The sequence below is a fragment of the Uloborus diversus genome, chromosome 3, assembly GCF_026930045.1.
Source record: "Uloborus diversus isolate 005 chromosome 3, Udiv.v.3.1, whole genome shotgun sequence".
Lineage (NCBI taxonomy): Eukaryota > Metazoa > Arthropoda > Arachnida > Araneae > Uloboridae > Uloborus > Uloborus diversus.
Window position 1 is genome coordinate 40,665,073 of NC_072733.1, and position 16,753 is coordinate 40,681,825.

Genomic DNA, 16,753 nt, shown 5'->3' on the forward strand with positions numbered 1-16,753 from the left:
TCACCAAGATATGAAACGCAGCGTTTCGTAACTTACACCACTTTTCACTTGCCGTCAATAACACCTTTTCGGGGGAAATATAGAGGTTAACAAGTGTTTAAAATTATATGTGTGTATAGATTGTGGATTTTCAAATTATTTGAAGTTTTGTAGTGTGTTTTTGCGTATCACGACAAAACATTTGCATTTATTTTTGAATAGCAACGAAAAATATAAATACCTTGTTTTTCTTCATTTGACGACCTGTCATTCTTCTGAAATGGCGATAAGTTCCAATCTCATCTTTTGTATGGTACCTTAAAACTTTGAACTGGAATATCGCCATGAGTTTTGGTCGCACAAATGTCAAGTTTTTTGTGTCAGTAATAATTTTCAATGGATATTATTTCTTTAATTTATATATATATATAAACGGCACATCTACGTCACAGTACTATTCGAATGATGTAAGTTGCATTTCTTTTTCTTGAAATTAGTACCAAAAAAGGTTTAGCTTCTGATAATGACGCGAATATACATCATGTTTTTAAAAAATAGTAAAAAAAAAAGAAAGAGAGTTAAAAACTATTAGAAATTCAGACTTTGAACCGTTTAAACTGAACTACATATTGATAGAATAAGGAAAATCTCAAATCTCATGCAAAAACCAAAAAGGATTTGTTTGATACTAAACGATTTGATTTTAAAAATTCCTGTCTAAAACTAGAACAATTTTGAAAGAAATTAGTATATGCTTTTTGAGTATAATTTTCACCTTTCAAGACATGATTTCAAATAAAACAGTCAATATTCGGACGTTGAACAAAAATAATTTTGGTATATATTGCCTACAATTCGTTTTAGAATAAAGACATTCTCAATGTGCTTTAAAAAAAAGAATATTGACTGAAATTTTCATGCAAATGAGATAAAAAGTCAATCTCATCCACTGTTATGCGGTTGTGAATGATTTGAAAATTATTTTTACGTAGTTTATTTTCATGTGTAATGTAAAAGAATTGTAATTCCTAAGGTTTTTCACTTTATTCATGTTTTTTTTTTTCATATCTTTGTACGATTTTCATTAGTATGCTCAGTAACATTACAAAACAAATGACATTTCCTAGGTCCGGTTACTAAAAATTTTAAAACGAAATATATTCCTACAAACTTTCCCAACATATTGCTTTAGTTCTAATTTTATTTTCAAAAGTCAATTCAAAGAAACTCCACAGTCGACTAGGCAAAAACATTTCAGACGATTTGTATATCGTTAAGGCTCAGTTGAGAGAATTTCACATTGAAATTCTAAATAAGTTTTAGATTTATTTTTCCCCTTACAGCTAAAAAAAAGAATTTCGCTTTTAAAAGAATTTTTAGAACTCCGAAGCTCTAATATTTTTGTTTCAAATCAGCGTCTTGAGTTGTTCTCCTAAAGTACTTTTTCAATAAGATTAAAGCTTAAAATCTTCGCAAAACTGAGATTCATTGCCTTCTTGTCCAATCGTAAAAAAGCTTGTGATTTTATTTCCAGTTAAAGTAAATAACATATAGTAAAGAAAACATTAAAGGAATTCTAAAATGAGATTTTGGGAAAGTAAAGGATATTAGACACCGATAGCAGATCGACCTTATTTGTTATTTCAAATATCCCTGAATCAGCTAATTAAGAAAGCACTGCACAAAACATTGAATGTTTCTGTTCGATACATTTTCATATGCTCTCTCTGTCCGAAATCAATTGCTACTCTAAATACTTTTGTACTGATTAATGATACTGATGATATTATAATTTTTTTAACATGTTTTTAGGATTTCAAGATGTTATACTATCTATTAACGACATTTACTCTCCAAACATTCTCTCCTTTCCTTAAATCAGAACTAAGATAGTTTCAAAAATCCAGAGTTCGCACACTCTTAAACCACGCCAATTTTGTATGGACTCTGCCACAAATATATCAGAAAGATTAGTTTGCTTTCTGACGAGTTCCCTTTTCAACAGATAGTTTAGATAGCTAATGGCTAACCCCATTCATTTGATAGCAGATAGTTCAGATCCCTAATAAATTCCTCAGTGATTAGCTAGCAGATAACTTAGATATATAATTAATTCCCCATTTATTAGCTAGTAGATATTTTAGATAGATAACACAGAGGAACCAAATAACGTTTTTTATTTGGTGCTCAGAGCTTGAGATTTGATTTTAGATACGTTTGGCCTCTGAATCGAAATATGAAATACATTTTCCACTAGCAGCTCTATTTTTTCCGATACGTGCTATTGTTTTATCAAAAATTTGCAGTTTTACCTCCATTTTGCGAACTTCTAAAACAAGTATAAGCTTCTGAAACAAGGATTGCTTCCAGAATATTTGCCCTATTGTCAGTCTGCAGTTCAGTTACATTCAGGAAAATTCACTACATGGAGTAAATATCTGGCAAGTTTAATAACAACAATTCAACGAATTAATTTGTCAAATATTGTTTTAAATATATTTGCTTCGGGTGGTCTGTGCCGAGTTGGGTCTTTGTATATATTTTCTGGGCCTGATTAATATAGGGGGTGTCCCTAAACAAAAATGTTTTGGGGGTCCTCTGCAGTCAAACCTAATAAACATAAACATTAATGGAGCGGGGTGAATCATTATTAATTGAGCGGAGTGAATCATCATAATGAATCATCCGGGAATGGTGGAATCAGGGGTATTGAGGAGTTGAACCACTCATTCAAAACTTTGTTGGGAGGTACAGCATCCCACACTTGTACCCTTAAAAATGGGTAAATAAATAAAGGAGAGTAAGTTAACTTTGTTTTCTTTACTTAAATAATAGACTGCTACAATTTTAGTCTTTTGGGGGCCCTTAAAAATCGGGTACTCATGGCCAACAGCCTAATTTGTCAGTGTGGTAATTGAGTTCTGATTATTTGTATAGTACAATAGGAATAAAAGTTTCGTGCTTTGTTTTTATTTATCTACGCATGCAACTTAAACCCATGCCACGTGTATTTCAATGTTATATTTTAGAGATTGGAGCTGCTGTGTAGAAACTGATGTCATATTTGAACTCAGAGCACAAATTTATACGAAATCAGTTCAAAACACCCGTTCACCAAAATTACTGTTCCCATGTGTAATGAATTCCCTTCATTAACAAGCAGATAGTTTCATGCTTGGTTCATCATCATACTTAGATGCATTCATTCTTTAGAAAGCAATTAGTTTCATGCCAGTCCTGGTGGAGGAGGCCTTTCAAAATGGGACTTCGTTTAGGAGAATGTGAACCCTAGATTTTTTAAACTAATTTCACTCTCATTTAAAAAGAATGAAATTGAAGGATTGGTAGAGGCAAATGTTGTTGACATACCACCCTGAAACCTCCGAAAATGTTCAAATAAGATTACAAAATCATAAGCTTCACTGTTTGTGACAAAAGTGCTCAAATGTATACACAAAATTTTTGAAACAAATTTTTTGACCTAAATAAAGCGAAGAATAGTGAAATTTACACTTAGAGATAATTGGTTTTATACAGAGAGACTTTGAAAAGGCCTCACGTAGTGGAAGGGTACCTAGAATTTAAAAGTATCAAAGGCCTTTAAGTATTTTTCTAATTGACCCCAAGTTGCTACCACTTCTACTAGTTCTGACCCAACTTTGTAGGTACTAATTTTAAATTAAATTTCGAAACGTTTTCTGTAGCAACAAAATGCTTCTTTCGGGAAAGAAAACTAGTCTGCACAAAAGAAACTTTTATATTTATGCATATTTAAATTTTCTTGCATTGAAAAAGAGGGTTCAGTGCAACTTAGAAGAAATGTACCGTCGAATATTGTGAGTTTGACAACAGTGAGTTTGAGACATGGCCAATACATTGCGGTATAACTATACAGAGTGTTCCAAAAGTAATTGACACATTAGAAAAATTCATGAAAAAGCAACGAATTGTTGTATCAATATGCGGTTTGCACCATAACACTTCATAGGTTCATTATTTTTTTTATGACATCGTAAAAGAAGGAAAGAAAGAAAAAGAAAAAAGAAAAAAATATGACAATAAGTAATTTACATTGAAGGCTGTATTGTTACAGTAAGAATTGGTTTTTCCTACTATGACGATACAGCCATCAATGTGAATTAGTTATTATTACTTTTTGCTCTTTGCATTCTTTTTCTTTTTCTGTTTTTCCTTTTTTCACGATTTCAAACAAAAATCTTAAGCCTTTGAAGTATTATGGCGCTAACCACATATTATATAAAAAAAATTACAGTTTAAATTTATCCAAAGAAAGAAACTTAACATTGACATTTTCTTTCTGATAATGTAAAAAGGCAAAGACGATGAACTAAAATGTTTAGGGGCATTGAGGTGGAGTCCAAAAGTTACTTTAAAAATAAATAAGGACATTTATTAAACTATGCGTAGAAAAATTGTTACTTATAAGATCATTTTTGAGAAATACGAACTTAATGCAACATAATATTCTTGGATGCTCATTTACTACTGAAATCTATGCCATTTTGAGACTATTTGGATTTGTCATGCTAATCTGCAATTCACCTCGTGGAGATGGTTGTATTACAAAAAAGACATATTTTTTATTTGAATGCTGTATGATGCAAAATGGAATTTATCTAATTGAATACAAATTTTAAATAAATATGCAAATAATTTTAATTTAAGTAATTTTATAACTAAGTCCAACATCGTTTCAAACTGTGCACAGAGAAAATATTTTCATGTAGCACAATTTGTATGATATCTTATTTACTAAATCAGAAAAAAAATGAACATATACAGCCCGGCTAGAAAATTAATAATACCTAGAAGTTACTAAATGATATATTTTTTAAACGAACATCGAAAAAGTAATAAAATAAGTAGCTTTTTTTTTATTTTTTTTTATTTTTTTGCGTGCTACCTCTTTCGTGGCAAAGAAGGACGGTATGTATGTCCAGAGGCATGTAGGCGAACTTTTTAAACTTCATCTTTCAAAATGTTGTAAATGCAGTAGAAAAACGTTTTTATTGTGTGGATGATCTGTACAGCAATAAAGTTGCATTTCCTTTTTGACACGACTATTCTTTGCGTGTCAGTTTCATAATTTTCTTTGAACCTTTGCAGAGTTCGCGCACTTGCCCCATCACGGGGTAAGTTGGCGAGTGCTATAGGGTAAGTTACTGAGTTGGGAAAAACTTGTAATTCACATTGAAATTCTGACATCAAGGCTCAAGAATGATATAAATAAGCACCTAGAACTTACCAATGAGTCCGAAAAAAAAAAAAAATATATATATATATAAAAAAAAAAAAAAAATATATATATATATATATATATATATATATATATATATATATATATATATATATATATATATATATATGATTTAAAATGACTTAAAAGTAGGTATTACACAAAGAGACAGCCTTGGTTGAGAAATAGATGTTGAAAAACGTAAACACTGTTTAAGTTGAACATCGTAACATTTGCTTATATACTTCAGTAATTTGAACGTATTCCACATCCAGCACACTCCTCGTGGACCCACATGTGACATTTTCTACACTGTTTCTATTCTTTTCGAGACCTACTATCTCTTTAACTTTTCAAGAAGTACAAGAAAATTGTATTGTCGTCATCCTCAGATTCTGCATCGCCTTTCTTCTATCTTTTCTTTTTTTTTTTTTTTTTCAACTTCATCTTTAGATTTCTTGGTGGTTTTGAGGTTTTTGTACTAATTTTCGTTTCACCGAAGCATTTCCATTTCTTCGTGAGTCTTTTCGACAGGGTGTCAGTGAGCATTGCTGTAAAACCTTTTCGCCTCACCCCGATTTTGATTTCCTTTCTTTGCCTTAGGATAAGATTATGATGTTGGGAGGCACATGTTGATTTGACTGAGATATTGCTTTATCTTCAGTTTGCACATCTGGAACCTAATTATGGAATGGAGATCATGTAGATGCTTTTCGAGAAGCAAGTAGACATTATATTCCAATCAGATTACGAGTGCCGTCATGGATTGGGCCAAAAAATCAATAATGGAGGTGCTGTAGAAAATCTTTGAACTGCTAAAACAGCAACTATGTTTGCTCTATTACCAGTATATAGCAAAGTTTCACTTTCTTCCAAGTTCGATGTAAGCTAATCGCAGATTCCTAATCAGTCCAGGAAATTGAAATTCTGACCGAAAAAATTCTTAAAAAATAAATATCGCCATAATTTTTCCTGGATTGTTCACCATCTAAGAATCACCGGCCGTATTCTAATGTGAAATTTTTACTTTCATACCTTGACTGCAAATTACGACTGCAATGAGGTTGAGTTAAAGAGGATTACTAATCTCATTCAACTGAAAGAAATCAAGCCCTTTTATTGACAGATAATTATTGTCAAGAAATAGAATCAGATTAACTGTTGCACGCAGCATGTAGCATTATATTTGATGGAGGTTTTTCCTTTTTCGGCTTTTCTTTTGAGTTTCTCTATTCCTGAAAAACATTGCGTATGTAGGTTGCGTGCATTCTGTATAGACTTATATGCGAAGAAATAATAAGCTTAAGCATGGTGTAAACAATGAAATTATTTCATTAAATTAAAATTTTGCATCGATTATGCTGTAATTGTTTATCGTTTTGACACTAAAAATGTAGCCGAGGAAAATGCGCAAATTTCGCATACTTACCATAAAAAAGGATCTACTTGTCCCAACTCGCTATATTGAAATCAAGTTACCCTAATTTAGGAATGGCTACATAAAATAATCTGAAAATGATATAATTTGTTGCAATGAATGATAGGATATTCATTATTATTAAGTTTTGAGAATTCACTCCACTATAATAGGTTGTGGAGGGAAATAACCACGGATATAAAAAGTTACTTAAACTGCGGAATCACTTTTTTTTTTCACTCTCGTTTCATTTAGATCTCGTTGAAAACACATTCACTGTAGTGCAGCTAAAAAAAAGAAAGAAAGAAAGAAAATTATCACACGTTCTCATACTTGCCCGTTCGCAAACTTGCCTCTTCGCATACAAGCCTCGGTCTCCCCTACTTGTTTTTTCAATATTTGACATTTTGTGTGAAAAAAAAATAAATAAATAAATAACACTAACAGAGCACTCGAATATCAAATGTAACATTTTAAGAATTCCAATTTTTTTTTTTTTTTTATTCGCCGAAATGTTAAAATGTTATTTGATAATAAAAAGCTTAAAAATACGATTCACTAAACTTGTGAACCGTATTTTCACTTTTCAATCCCTGAAGTACCCTTCCAGAGGCGTTAAAAATATTTTCGCCTATGATCATATTTGATATATATCAAAAGATTTTATAACGGGATAAAATGTTTTTATCATGCTTTTCAATAAATATTTACGTCGTATATTCCCCTTAGTTAAATTTTAAATTATAAGCAAAACATTGAAATTCTTTTGTGACTTTTAAAAATTTAACTATTTTTAAAAGCAATTGGTTTTAATTATTTCTTCTTAAATTAATTCCTAGAACGATTTAACCTTCACATTTTCTCAGAATAACTAGCACTTTTTGTTAACAAAGGTGCTTTTATATGATGTTCAATTTGTCAGAGACACATTTGTCAGAATGTTACAGACCATTTGTTTTGGAATAATGATATGCTGTATAAAGCCGTCTAATTTTCAAAAAATATATTTTTCCTATAACTTGCATTTTGGGATGATAAAACTTGTTATTTGGGATAATTTTATTCTAAGTACTCTAATGAATGATTACTTTATCCGAATAAAATTCTCAGAAAGGCGATCTGAATAATGTCAATTAATCGGCAAAGTTTAGAATGATTTGATACTTAATAATAAAAGCAAGTGAAATTTTCAGAATTTCACATTTTTAAAAACCGTTTGTAATATCTTCCAGTGAATAAACAGGATATGTTATATCGAAATATAATAGTCATGCAGAAAAGTACACTAATTAAATTCGAGCTTCTTTGGTATAAAACTATTCTTATTATTTACTGGTGGACAACATTAAAAAAATTAAAAAATAATATTCACATAGTAAAGTAAACAAATGTCCAAAAAAAACATGGATTCATTGTAAAATTTGACTACCTGTTGTTTGTGTTTGTATGTAGATGGTATCTCCAATGTTCTAATCATAAACCAGTTGAAATATTTTTAAACATTGCTCTTAATATTTAATTTATGAAGTTAATTATTTAAACACATACTATAGTCTTTTTTTCAACCTTTTCATACAGATCCTAGAAATACTTGTATAAAATCAAAATTGTAGCACATGCAAAAGCACATGCAAATAATCATTAGCAACATTTATTCGAAAAATTAATGAAAACTAAAATAATTCTTACTTTTCAAACAATGATATCATTTAGAGGATTATTTGATTCGAAAAAATTGCTATTAATCTCCAAACAATATGCAGTGGAAACATTATATGTATTCTTTCTTCGCATTGTGACTACTAAAGTGAGTTCAAACAGTTCATAGACCCTTTGCAGGATGTAGCAGCGAAGTAATCAAGAAAGACGAAATAAACTATCAAATAGCTGATTTTTCACTTTTATTTGACAAACAGCCTCACATTTTTGACAGACATAGGCTTAGTACTTAAAAAGTGTCGTAAATATAACACACAATTTCTGATAAAAACTGATTCCTAAAAAATGAATAGTTCAAGGTCATGTACCTTTAGCTTCATTTGTGTTTTTCGTGATTATCCAGAAATGTATATTATAATTTCCTATAACTAGTCCTAACTGGCAGTAAATTGCATTGTTGTTTCTCTATGCTGTCGCACTTCATCGCTGATAAAGTGAAATACGTTCCACTAGTCATGTTCAACAAAAATATGCGACATAAAATTTGTTGATAAATTTATATAAAGAGTTAATGTTTCTTTTTCTTATGCTGAGAGACGTCTTTAGATTTAAATAGTTTTCCTGTACATTATTTTTACTATTCTAGGAGCTCCAGACGTCCCCGAAGCTTTAGAAGCTATAAATATTTCACATCAAAGTGTTCTCCTTAGCTGGAGCGCTGGGTTTGATGGAGGACTTGCACAATCTTTTCAGCTCAAGCTTCGTAAACACAAAGAAATTCCTGTTTCATTCATCCCTATCCCTGTTGGTTCAACGTCTTTCCTCCTTAGCGGTCTTCAGCAGGGAGCTTCCTATGAAGTGTCAATAGCTGCTAAAAATACTCTTGGAGACAGTCCGTACACAACTCCTATAATATTTCGAACCAAAAGTAAGTTGAACTTCAGATATACTTAATGAATTTGATTAGACTGCCTATTTAGTGATCAGTGTTATAACAACGATGCGTGATAAAAGAATTGTATGGAAGTTTTTTGAATGAAGTCAAGATTGTAACTATACACTAAAAGACGAATTCCTTTTTATTCTTTGAAAAATACCGGCAATAAGGGTTTATGACCAGAAATATTTTTAAAACTAGCTGCCTGCCCGGCGTTGCACGGGCTACTTAAAAAATTAAAGAGATGTCCAATTAATGTTTTTGTATTACTCTGACATCAGTTTCTAAAGCGCTTAGGAGTAAATAAATACGCGTAATGCAAGGTTTGCAAAACACAAGTAGAGCATATGTTTGGCAAAAATCTCTTTAACGTTAATCATAGTTATCAATGATACACGTTATGAGTATTTTCAATAAGCACAAAAGATGAAAATATAGCATTATCAACTATAATCAGTGCTCACGTTAAAATGAATTACATCTGATAGACTATACCTGAAATATTTATGTACAATTACAATCAGCTTTTTACATAAAACGACACACACTTTTTGGTTGATAACGTGAAACTAAAGCACCAAGACTTACTAAATACCAATAAGCATTAATTTAATATCAAGTCATCAGATTCCAAATTAGCTTTAGTTAAAATCCTTAAAAACGATATTTTTTGTTCAACTCTGTTTCACTTAAAGAAATCCAAACAATCTTAATTTGACATGTTCTTTTAACGATAGAAACTGTATTTCAAAAATAGAAACAGGAAGGAAAAAGAGAGTTATTACAATTCGAAAACTCACCCATGTGACGGAAAAAAGTCCAACGAAATAAAAAAAATTAGTCGCACATCCTAAATGTACCAAAACATGAGGCCGGTGAATGATAAACTTACACTACAATCAATAAACATAGCTAAAGAAACAACTTTCATATGTTGAAAAGAGCTAAGAACGTTGAATGTAAAAAATAAAAGAAGGACAGACGATAAAATAAAGGCTATGTCCGAATAGAGCAATCAATTTTAAACTAATTTAAAATGAAATTCTAGATGGAAACATTACTTTAAGATTTGGACAGCAGCCAAAAAATCTCTTTTAAAACAATTTTTAGAATGAAAATTGGCAACAGGAAAGAAATAAAAATTACCGAATAACGTTATGTTAATTAACGTTTTAATTAATATCTCTGCTAATTGAAGTCGTACAATTACGAGATTTGTACTATTGTTTTCCTTTGAAAATTTCGAATTGATCGGTATCTCGTTCGACTCTCGATTCGCAGCGGTTCTCGAGAAGATCGATCTTCAGACAGACAGACAGACAGACGGACGGACGCGAACAGATTTTAATATTATAGTGGATACGTTGTAACTGAACATGTAAATTTTGCATAAGATAGAAGGTGAGGGAGAATTTGCGTGATGCGTATTGATTTAAAATATGAAATAAAGTTTTGTGGTCATGACATTTGATTAATAAGGCTTCCAATCTCTTATAATAAACTTAGAGCATTTAATAGTGATTATCGCCGGCGTTCGGGCAAAAGTCACCAAGTCCTCACAAAAAGATTAACAGTTTACAACGGTTAATTAAAATTAAAAATTAGTTATTCTATTAAATAAACCAACTACACAATGTAAAAAATATATCAGCAAATTCACTATAGATAGTTAAGGGTCTCTAAAATTTTTATTACGATTTTTCATAACGGTTCGATGTCTCAAATCGACCCTGCATTAAAACTGAAATGAATTTTGTCTAACCCTCACTGATATATCCCTCTTAGCTAGGCATTATGTGCATTTTTACTTCCTTTTACAAAAAAGGAAGTATTGTATTCGCGAAAAAATTTTCACTCAAAAATCGCCCTTAATTTCCATTTTGCTCACCCCCAAATGAATGTTGAGTTTTTTTTTTTTCGATTCGACCACATGCGGAAAAGTGCCTAAGAATGTATAGACACGCGAAATATCCATTTTGACCATCACCGAGGTAATTACAACGACTTTTCTCGTGACGTCTGTATGTATGTGCGTATGTGTGTATGTGCGTATGTGTCTCGCATAACTCAAAAATGGTATGTCCTAGAAAGTTGAAATTTGGTACATAGACTCGTAGTGGGGTCTAGTTGTGCACCTCCTATTTTGGTTGCATTCGAGTGTTTCTAAAGGGGTCTTTTGCACCTTTTTGGGGGGAAATCATTGTTAATTTCGATGCAAACTCAAGTGGTGTTATAATTTGGCGGTCACTTGGCGATATATCGCCAGTCTTTTGGTTGCCAAGTTTTGTCGCCAACTTGGCGAAAAATTTGGCGATTTTTTTTTTTTTAAATCTGCTTTCAATGTGGCCATTGCTAGTGATATTTAAAGAGTTAGAGAGAGAATCCCATTAAAATTGCAATAATAGGGAAATAGCATTAAATTGGTGTAAAAGGAAGTCATGTGATGCACACATCAGCTCGTTTTAATCAAACTTTTAAAGGGGAAAACACAATGGAATTTGTTCCTTTAAGTAGTAATTTCGTAAGAATGCGCTCATTAGTTTTGTTAAAACGTAACTTCAATAAGCACTCTGCAATAGGTGTTACCTAAATATACTGCCCAAAATACAATTTTGCAGCTTTCAGTTACTTTGAGGGAGGCAGGGGTCCGGCGGATTTTGTTTCATAACTCTATTGGTTCCCTTTCGTCATAACACTTAAAGATAACTGAATCTCTACTGTTTTGGGTAAACAAAAATCTGCGGAAAAAGTGCCATTTCCGAGAATTGTCTTCATTCTGAAAGTTTATTGAATTGTACATAACTTCAGACCGATGTAAATATGTATGAAAAGCGTATATTCAATCTTAAGCATTAATTAAGAGACTGAGGCAATCAATTTTGAGCACATAGAACTTTTACTTATCGATATCAATAGTTAACCATAGTTTAGGAAACTAAAAAATACTATTCCAAGATGTTTGTTATTAAATGTAACAATATCAAGCTCGACTGACTAATGAAGGATTTCCTTCTTGATCGCGAAAGACCGCCAACTGTCGCTTAGCTAATTGATAATAAGAGAAAGCAGCTGTAAAACTACATCAATTGACTGACATTTCGGAATGTTACAACTATGCCTTCAATTACATGCTAAATACTAACTATACTTGAAATTTCAAGTACATGTAACTACTGAAAGAGGTTTAGACTTTTGGTGATCCTGTCATTGGCATCATCAATCAGTGACAAAATTCAAGAACGCCAATTGGCAATAATTCGTAAATTATTAGCATAACGAAATTTTCTAATAAAGCTCGCTAGCGCATGTTCTTTTAGTAACTAAAAATGCAGGCTTCTAGCTATATCTATACCAAAGTTCAAGGGAACGGGGGGCGTCACAAGTGTCGTCCAACTCATAGAATACAACTCTTCCACAAAAATGTGTGTATAACTCAAAATGTTGTAACATAAAGTTTAAGACGCATTTTTTTATTCAACTACAACTGTTATATCAGACTTTAATAAGATTGAATTAGCGAGATCATTGTTTATATTTTAGCTTTGTGATACAGTTCCTAAAATAAAATAATTAAATTATAAAGTTGAGAGTACTTTTTCATAAAGTTTACGATTCCTAAATCCTTATTTCTACAAGCAATTCGAGGAAAGTACTTTAATTAAAACATTTTAAGCATGATGCACCTATTTGACAAATGTAGTCATTGTTTCAACAAGCTTACGTGCATGTTCAATGCATTCTTTTGATTTGAAACAAGTTCACAAATGAATGTTTTGGTTGACTAAAATCAATTACCAATTATTAACTGTATTAAATACTATCATTAAAAATTTCCGCTTTTATTGAGGAAGTTTAAGCATTACAATTTAATAGAATGGGAGAACTTTAAAATTTATCCATACAATATCAATTTATTACTAATATATAGGCTTCAATTTTGTGTAAACAGCGCGCTATATTATAGCTTCTCTTTCCGGCATCGTAATGGGTATTTATTGTCCATAAAATGTTGTTGTAAGTGCTTCAAATCTTAGAAGCGTTTATTTACGATTATTTACGCTTATTTCAAACCTCATTTCAAAATGGCTGATTGTAAAATATTTTATGGATTTTCATTTTCTATCGCCTGCATGGTAGCGTAATCGAATACATAAAAATATCCGCAACATCTATTCATGGCGTAAAATTTTAAGAGAAGGAGTATTTAGCATACATTAAAATACCTGGATATTTTCTATAACTTATTTTTACTGCTACTTTAACTCAGGTAAAAAATATAAGTAAAGAAAGTTTCAGCCATTTTAAATAGCCTGATGGATTGTTTTAGAAATGAAGTGTGAAACAATATATTGTTTAGTGGCAGAAAATTTTTTTGGCCTCTAGTTAGAAATTTAAAATTAGCAGGGATTTTTGTGACTTCGAAACCGCATGGGGAATTAAATATAATATTGTAAAATTTGGTTTTCGGTGAACTCAAAGTTGTTAGTAGGCTCTCTTTTAAAGATAAACCTAAATTTTCAAATAAACTTGCTTAAAGCAAACTATACACTTTTTTGATTAGTTTAAATACTGATTGCAAATTCTCATTATTTTTTCTTTCTTTGTTTCAACATAAACATTAGTAGGATGTTTGAAAATTGTGCATTTTTTGCAACCATTTTTTGTACTTTTTTTATTGTATGTGCATATTGCTGTCAAGAGTTTAAGTGAAAACAAGAAAATGTCAACTTAAAAAGAAATATCTTTGTAATATGTCTAAGGTAACTCCAATAAAAAATGAAGTGCTGTTTGTGTTCAAAAGAACAACACATAAAGCAATTATTCCATTAAAAATGTCTTTATTATTTTAAACACCTCAAAAGTTTTCTATTGCACACATTTCAATTAAGATAAATATAGACCTTTCGTAGTTGTAACCAGTAGGAATATTGAATTGAAAAAAAAAACTGGAAACAAATAGCGGTAATTAGCAGATAACTAGCCAAAACAAAACTTACTATACTTATACAAGTAATTTGTACCACATACGAGAGGTAGGCAGTCTACTCATTTTTTTCACAAATATCCACTATAATATTAAAATCTGTTCGCGTCTGTCTGTCTGTCTGTCTGAAGATCTATCTTCTCTAGAACCACTGCGAATCGGGAGTCAAACGAGATACCGATCAATTCGAAATTTTCCAAAGAAAACAATGGGACCAATCTCGTCATTGTGCGACTTTAATTAGCAGAGATATTCATTAAAACGTTAATTAACATAACGTTATTAAGGAATTTTTATTTCTTTCCTGTTGCCATTTTGCATATGCGCGAGCAAGTAAAATTCTAATAATTGTTTTAAAAGAGATTTTTTGGCTGCTGTCCAAATCTTAAAACAACGTTTCCATCCAGAATTTCATTTTAAATTAGTTTAAAATTGGTTGCCCTATTCTGACATAGCCTTTATTTTATCGTCTGTCCTTTTTTTTATTTTTTACATTCAACGTTCTTAACTCTTTTCAGCATATGAAAGTTGCTTCTTTAGCTATGTTTATTGATTGTAGTGTAAGTTTATTATTCACCGACCTCATATTTTGGTACATTTAGGATGTGCGACTAATTATGTTTATTTTGTTGGACTTTTTCCCGTCACATGGGTGAGTTTTCGAATTGTAATAACTCTCTTTTTCCTTCCTGTTTCTATTTTTGAAATACAGTTTGTATCGTTAAAAGAACATGTTAAATTAAGATTGTTTGAATTTCTTTAAGTGAAACAGAGTTGAACAAAAATATTGTTTTTAAGGATTTTAACTAAAGCTTAATTCGAATCTGATGACTTGGTATTAAATTAATGCTAATTGGTATTTATTAAGTCTTGGTGCTTTAGTTTCACGTAAGCAACCAAAAAGTATGTGTCATTTTATGTAAAAAGCTGATCGTAATTGTACATACAAATGTTTCAGATATAGTCTATCAGATTTAATTCAGTTTAAAGTGAGCACAGATTATAATTGATAATGCATGTATTTTTATCTTTTGTGCTAATTGAAAATACGCATAACTTGCATTATCGATAATTATGATTAACTTTAAAGAGATTTTTGCCAAAAATATGCTCTACTGGTGTTTTGCAAACCTTGCATTACGCGTATTTATTTACTCCTTAGCGCTTTAGAAACTGATGTCAGAGTAATGCAAAAACATCAATTGGACATCTCTTTCGTTTTTTACGTAGCCCGTGCAACGCCGGGCACGCAGCTAGTATTTTTAAAAATAATAGAAAATTTCACATTTCTTTTGTAGGGTAAGCCGTTAAAAAACAAAACCGCATCACTGTAGTTCATATATAATAACGTGTTACTTGACAAACTTATACGTGCAGTTTACCGAAATCTACTTCTGTTTTGAAGAAGACCTTAACTGCAACTTACATTGCCAAAAGCAAAAGTATAGAATATGTTTTTTTTTTCAAAGCCTCTAGGACCCCAAATAAAAACGTTTTTAAAGTAATTATTTTCAAAAAAAATTAAATTAAATTATAAATAAAACCTGTAGAGGGAAAACTTTAAACTCGTATTTCTCAAAACTGACGCGGATGCTGTTAGAATCTACTTAAACCAAGAGAGCAAAACTTGTTCGTAATTTCGGAGATAACTTTACCTTATAAAATCAAAATCTCATCAATTCATTTAATATTTTAAAATTTTCATTACTCAAAATTCCGGAATTCTATGAAAATCGTCCTATCATTTAATTTTCAAACCATGTTTACACACAAGCGTGTGGGGATGAGTTCCTGAAAATGATGAAATTCAGGAGTCTTGTTCAATAACTCGTTTATTGTGCGATAATTTATTCCGGGCAAAAGGAGATTTAATTCAATTTCGCATAATCAATACTTCTAAGTTCTGTGTTGTTCTTGAAATATGCGCGGGGAGGATTTTTCAATTAATTTCTCGAATTCTGACAAAAGAAATGACAGTGGTAATAAATACACATTATACAATCAAGAAAAAGCTTTGGAAAATGTTTTTGTAGAAAAAAAAATAACATTCATTATTAAATTTTATTCATGGGACAAAAATGCTTCTTTGGATGCGCAATACTTAGAATATTTTACAAATATAGAATTTCATAATAAATTATTAAAACAAAACTCAACCTAAATGAAAATTTTAAGTTTTATTCTTGCTTTAGTATATTTAAAAACCTTAGTTGATAAATTACTGTCCTACACAGCAATTTTCGAATAAATATATTTCATTTTATGTCTAAACATATTTAAAAATCTAGAATGCTATTTTTAGTCGATTTGATATACTACATCAGGGGCGCCGACTTGCAAAAATTATTGGGGGTGCCGGACATCACCGGGGGTTTAGGGTGTTATGTAATCCCTCTGAGGTCCCCCACCCCAAATAAAGGTCAGATTTTTGTACCTTGAAAATGCCATATTTTCTGGTGTGTATAATTTTAACAAATAAACAGTATGTGACACGGCGTTTTCGAAGTAAAAGCATCTAAA

The 16,753-nt window shown here is 31.0% G+C and overlaps 1 protein-coding gene across 1 annotated transcript in view; it reads left to right on the plus strand.

Moving 5' to 3' along the window:
• Nucleotides 1–16,753, plus strand: part of LOC129218713 (nephrin-like) — a 122,201-nt gene that overhangs the window by 74,382 nt on the left and 31,066 nt on the right. Inside the window, exon 7 of the mRNA XM_054853036.1 lies at nucleotides 8,959–9,240. Within this exon, the coding sequence (XP_054709011.1) occupies nucleotides 8,959–9,240 (282 nt within the window). The remainder of the gene's footprint in view (nucleotides 1–8,958; nucleotides 9,241–16,753) is intronic.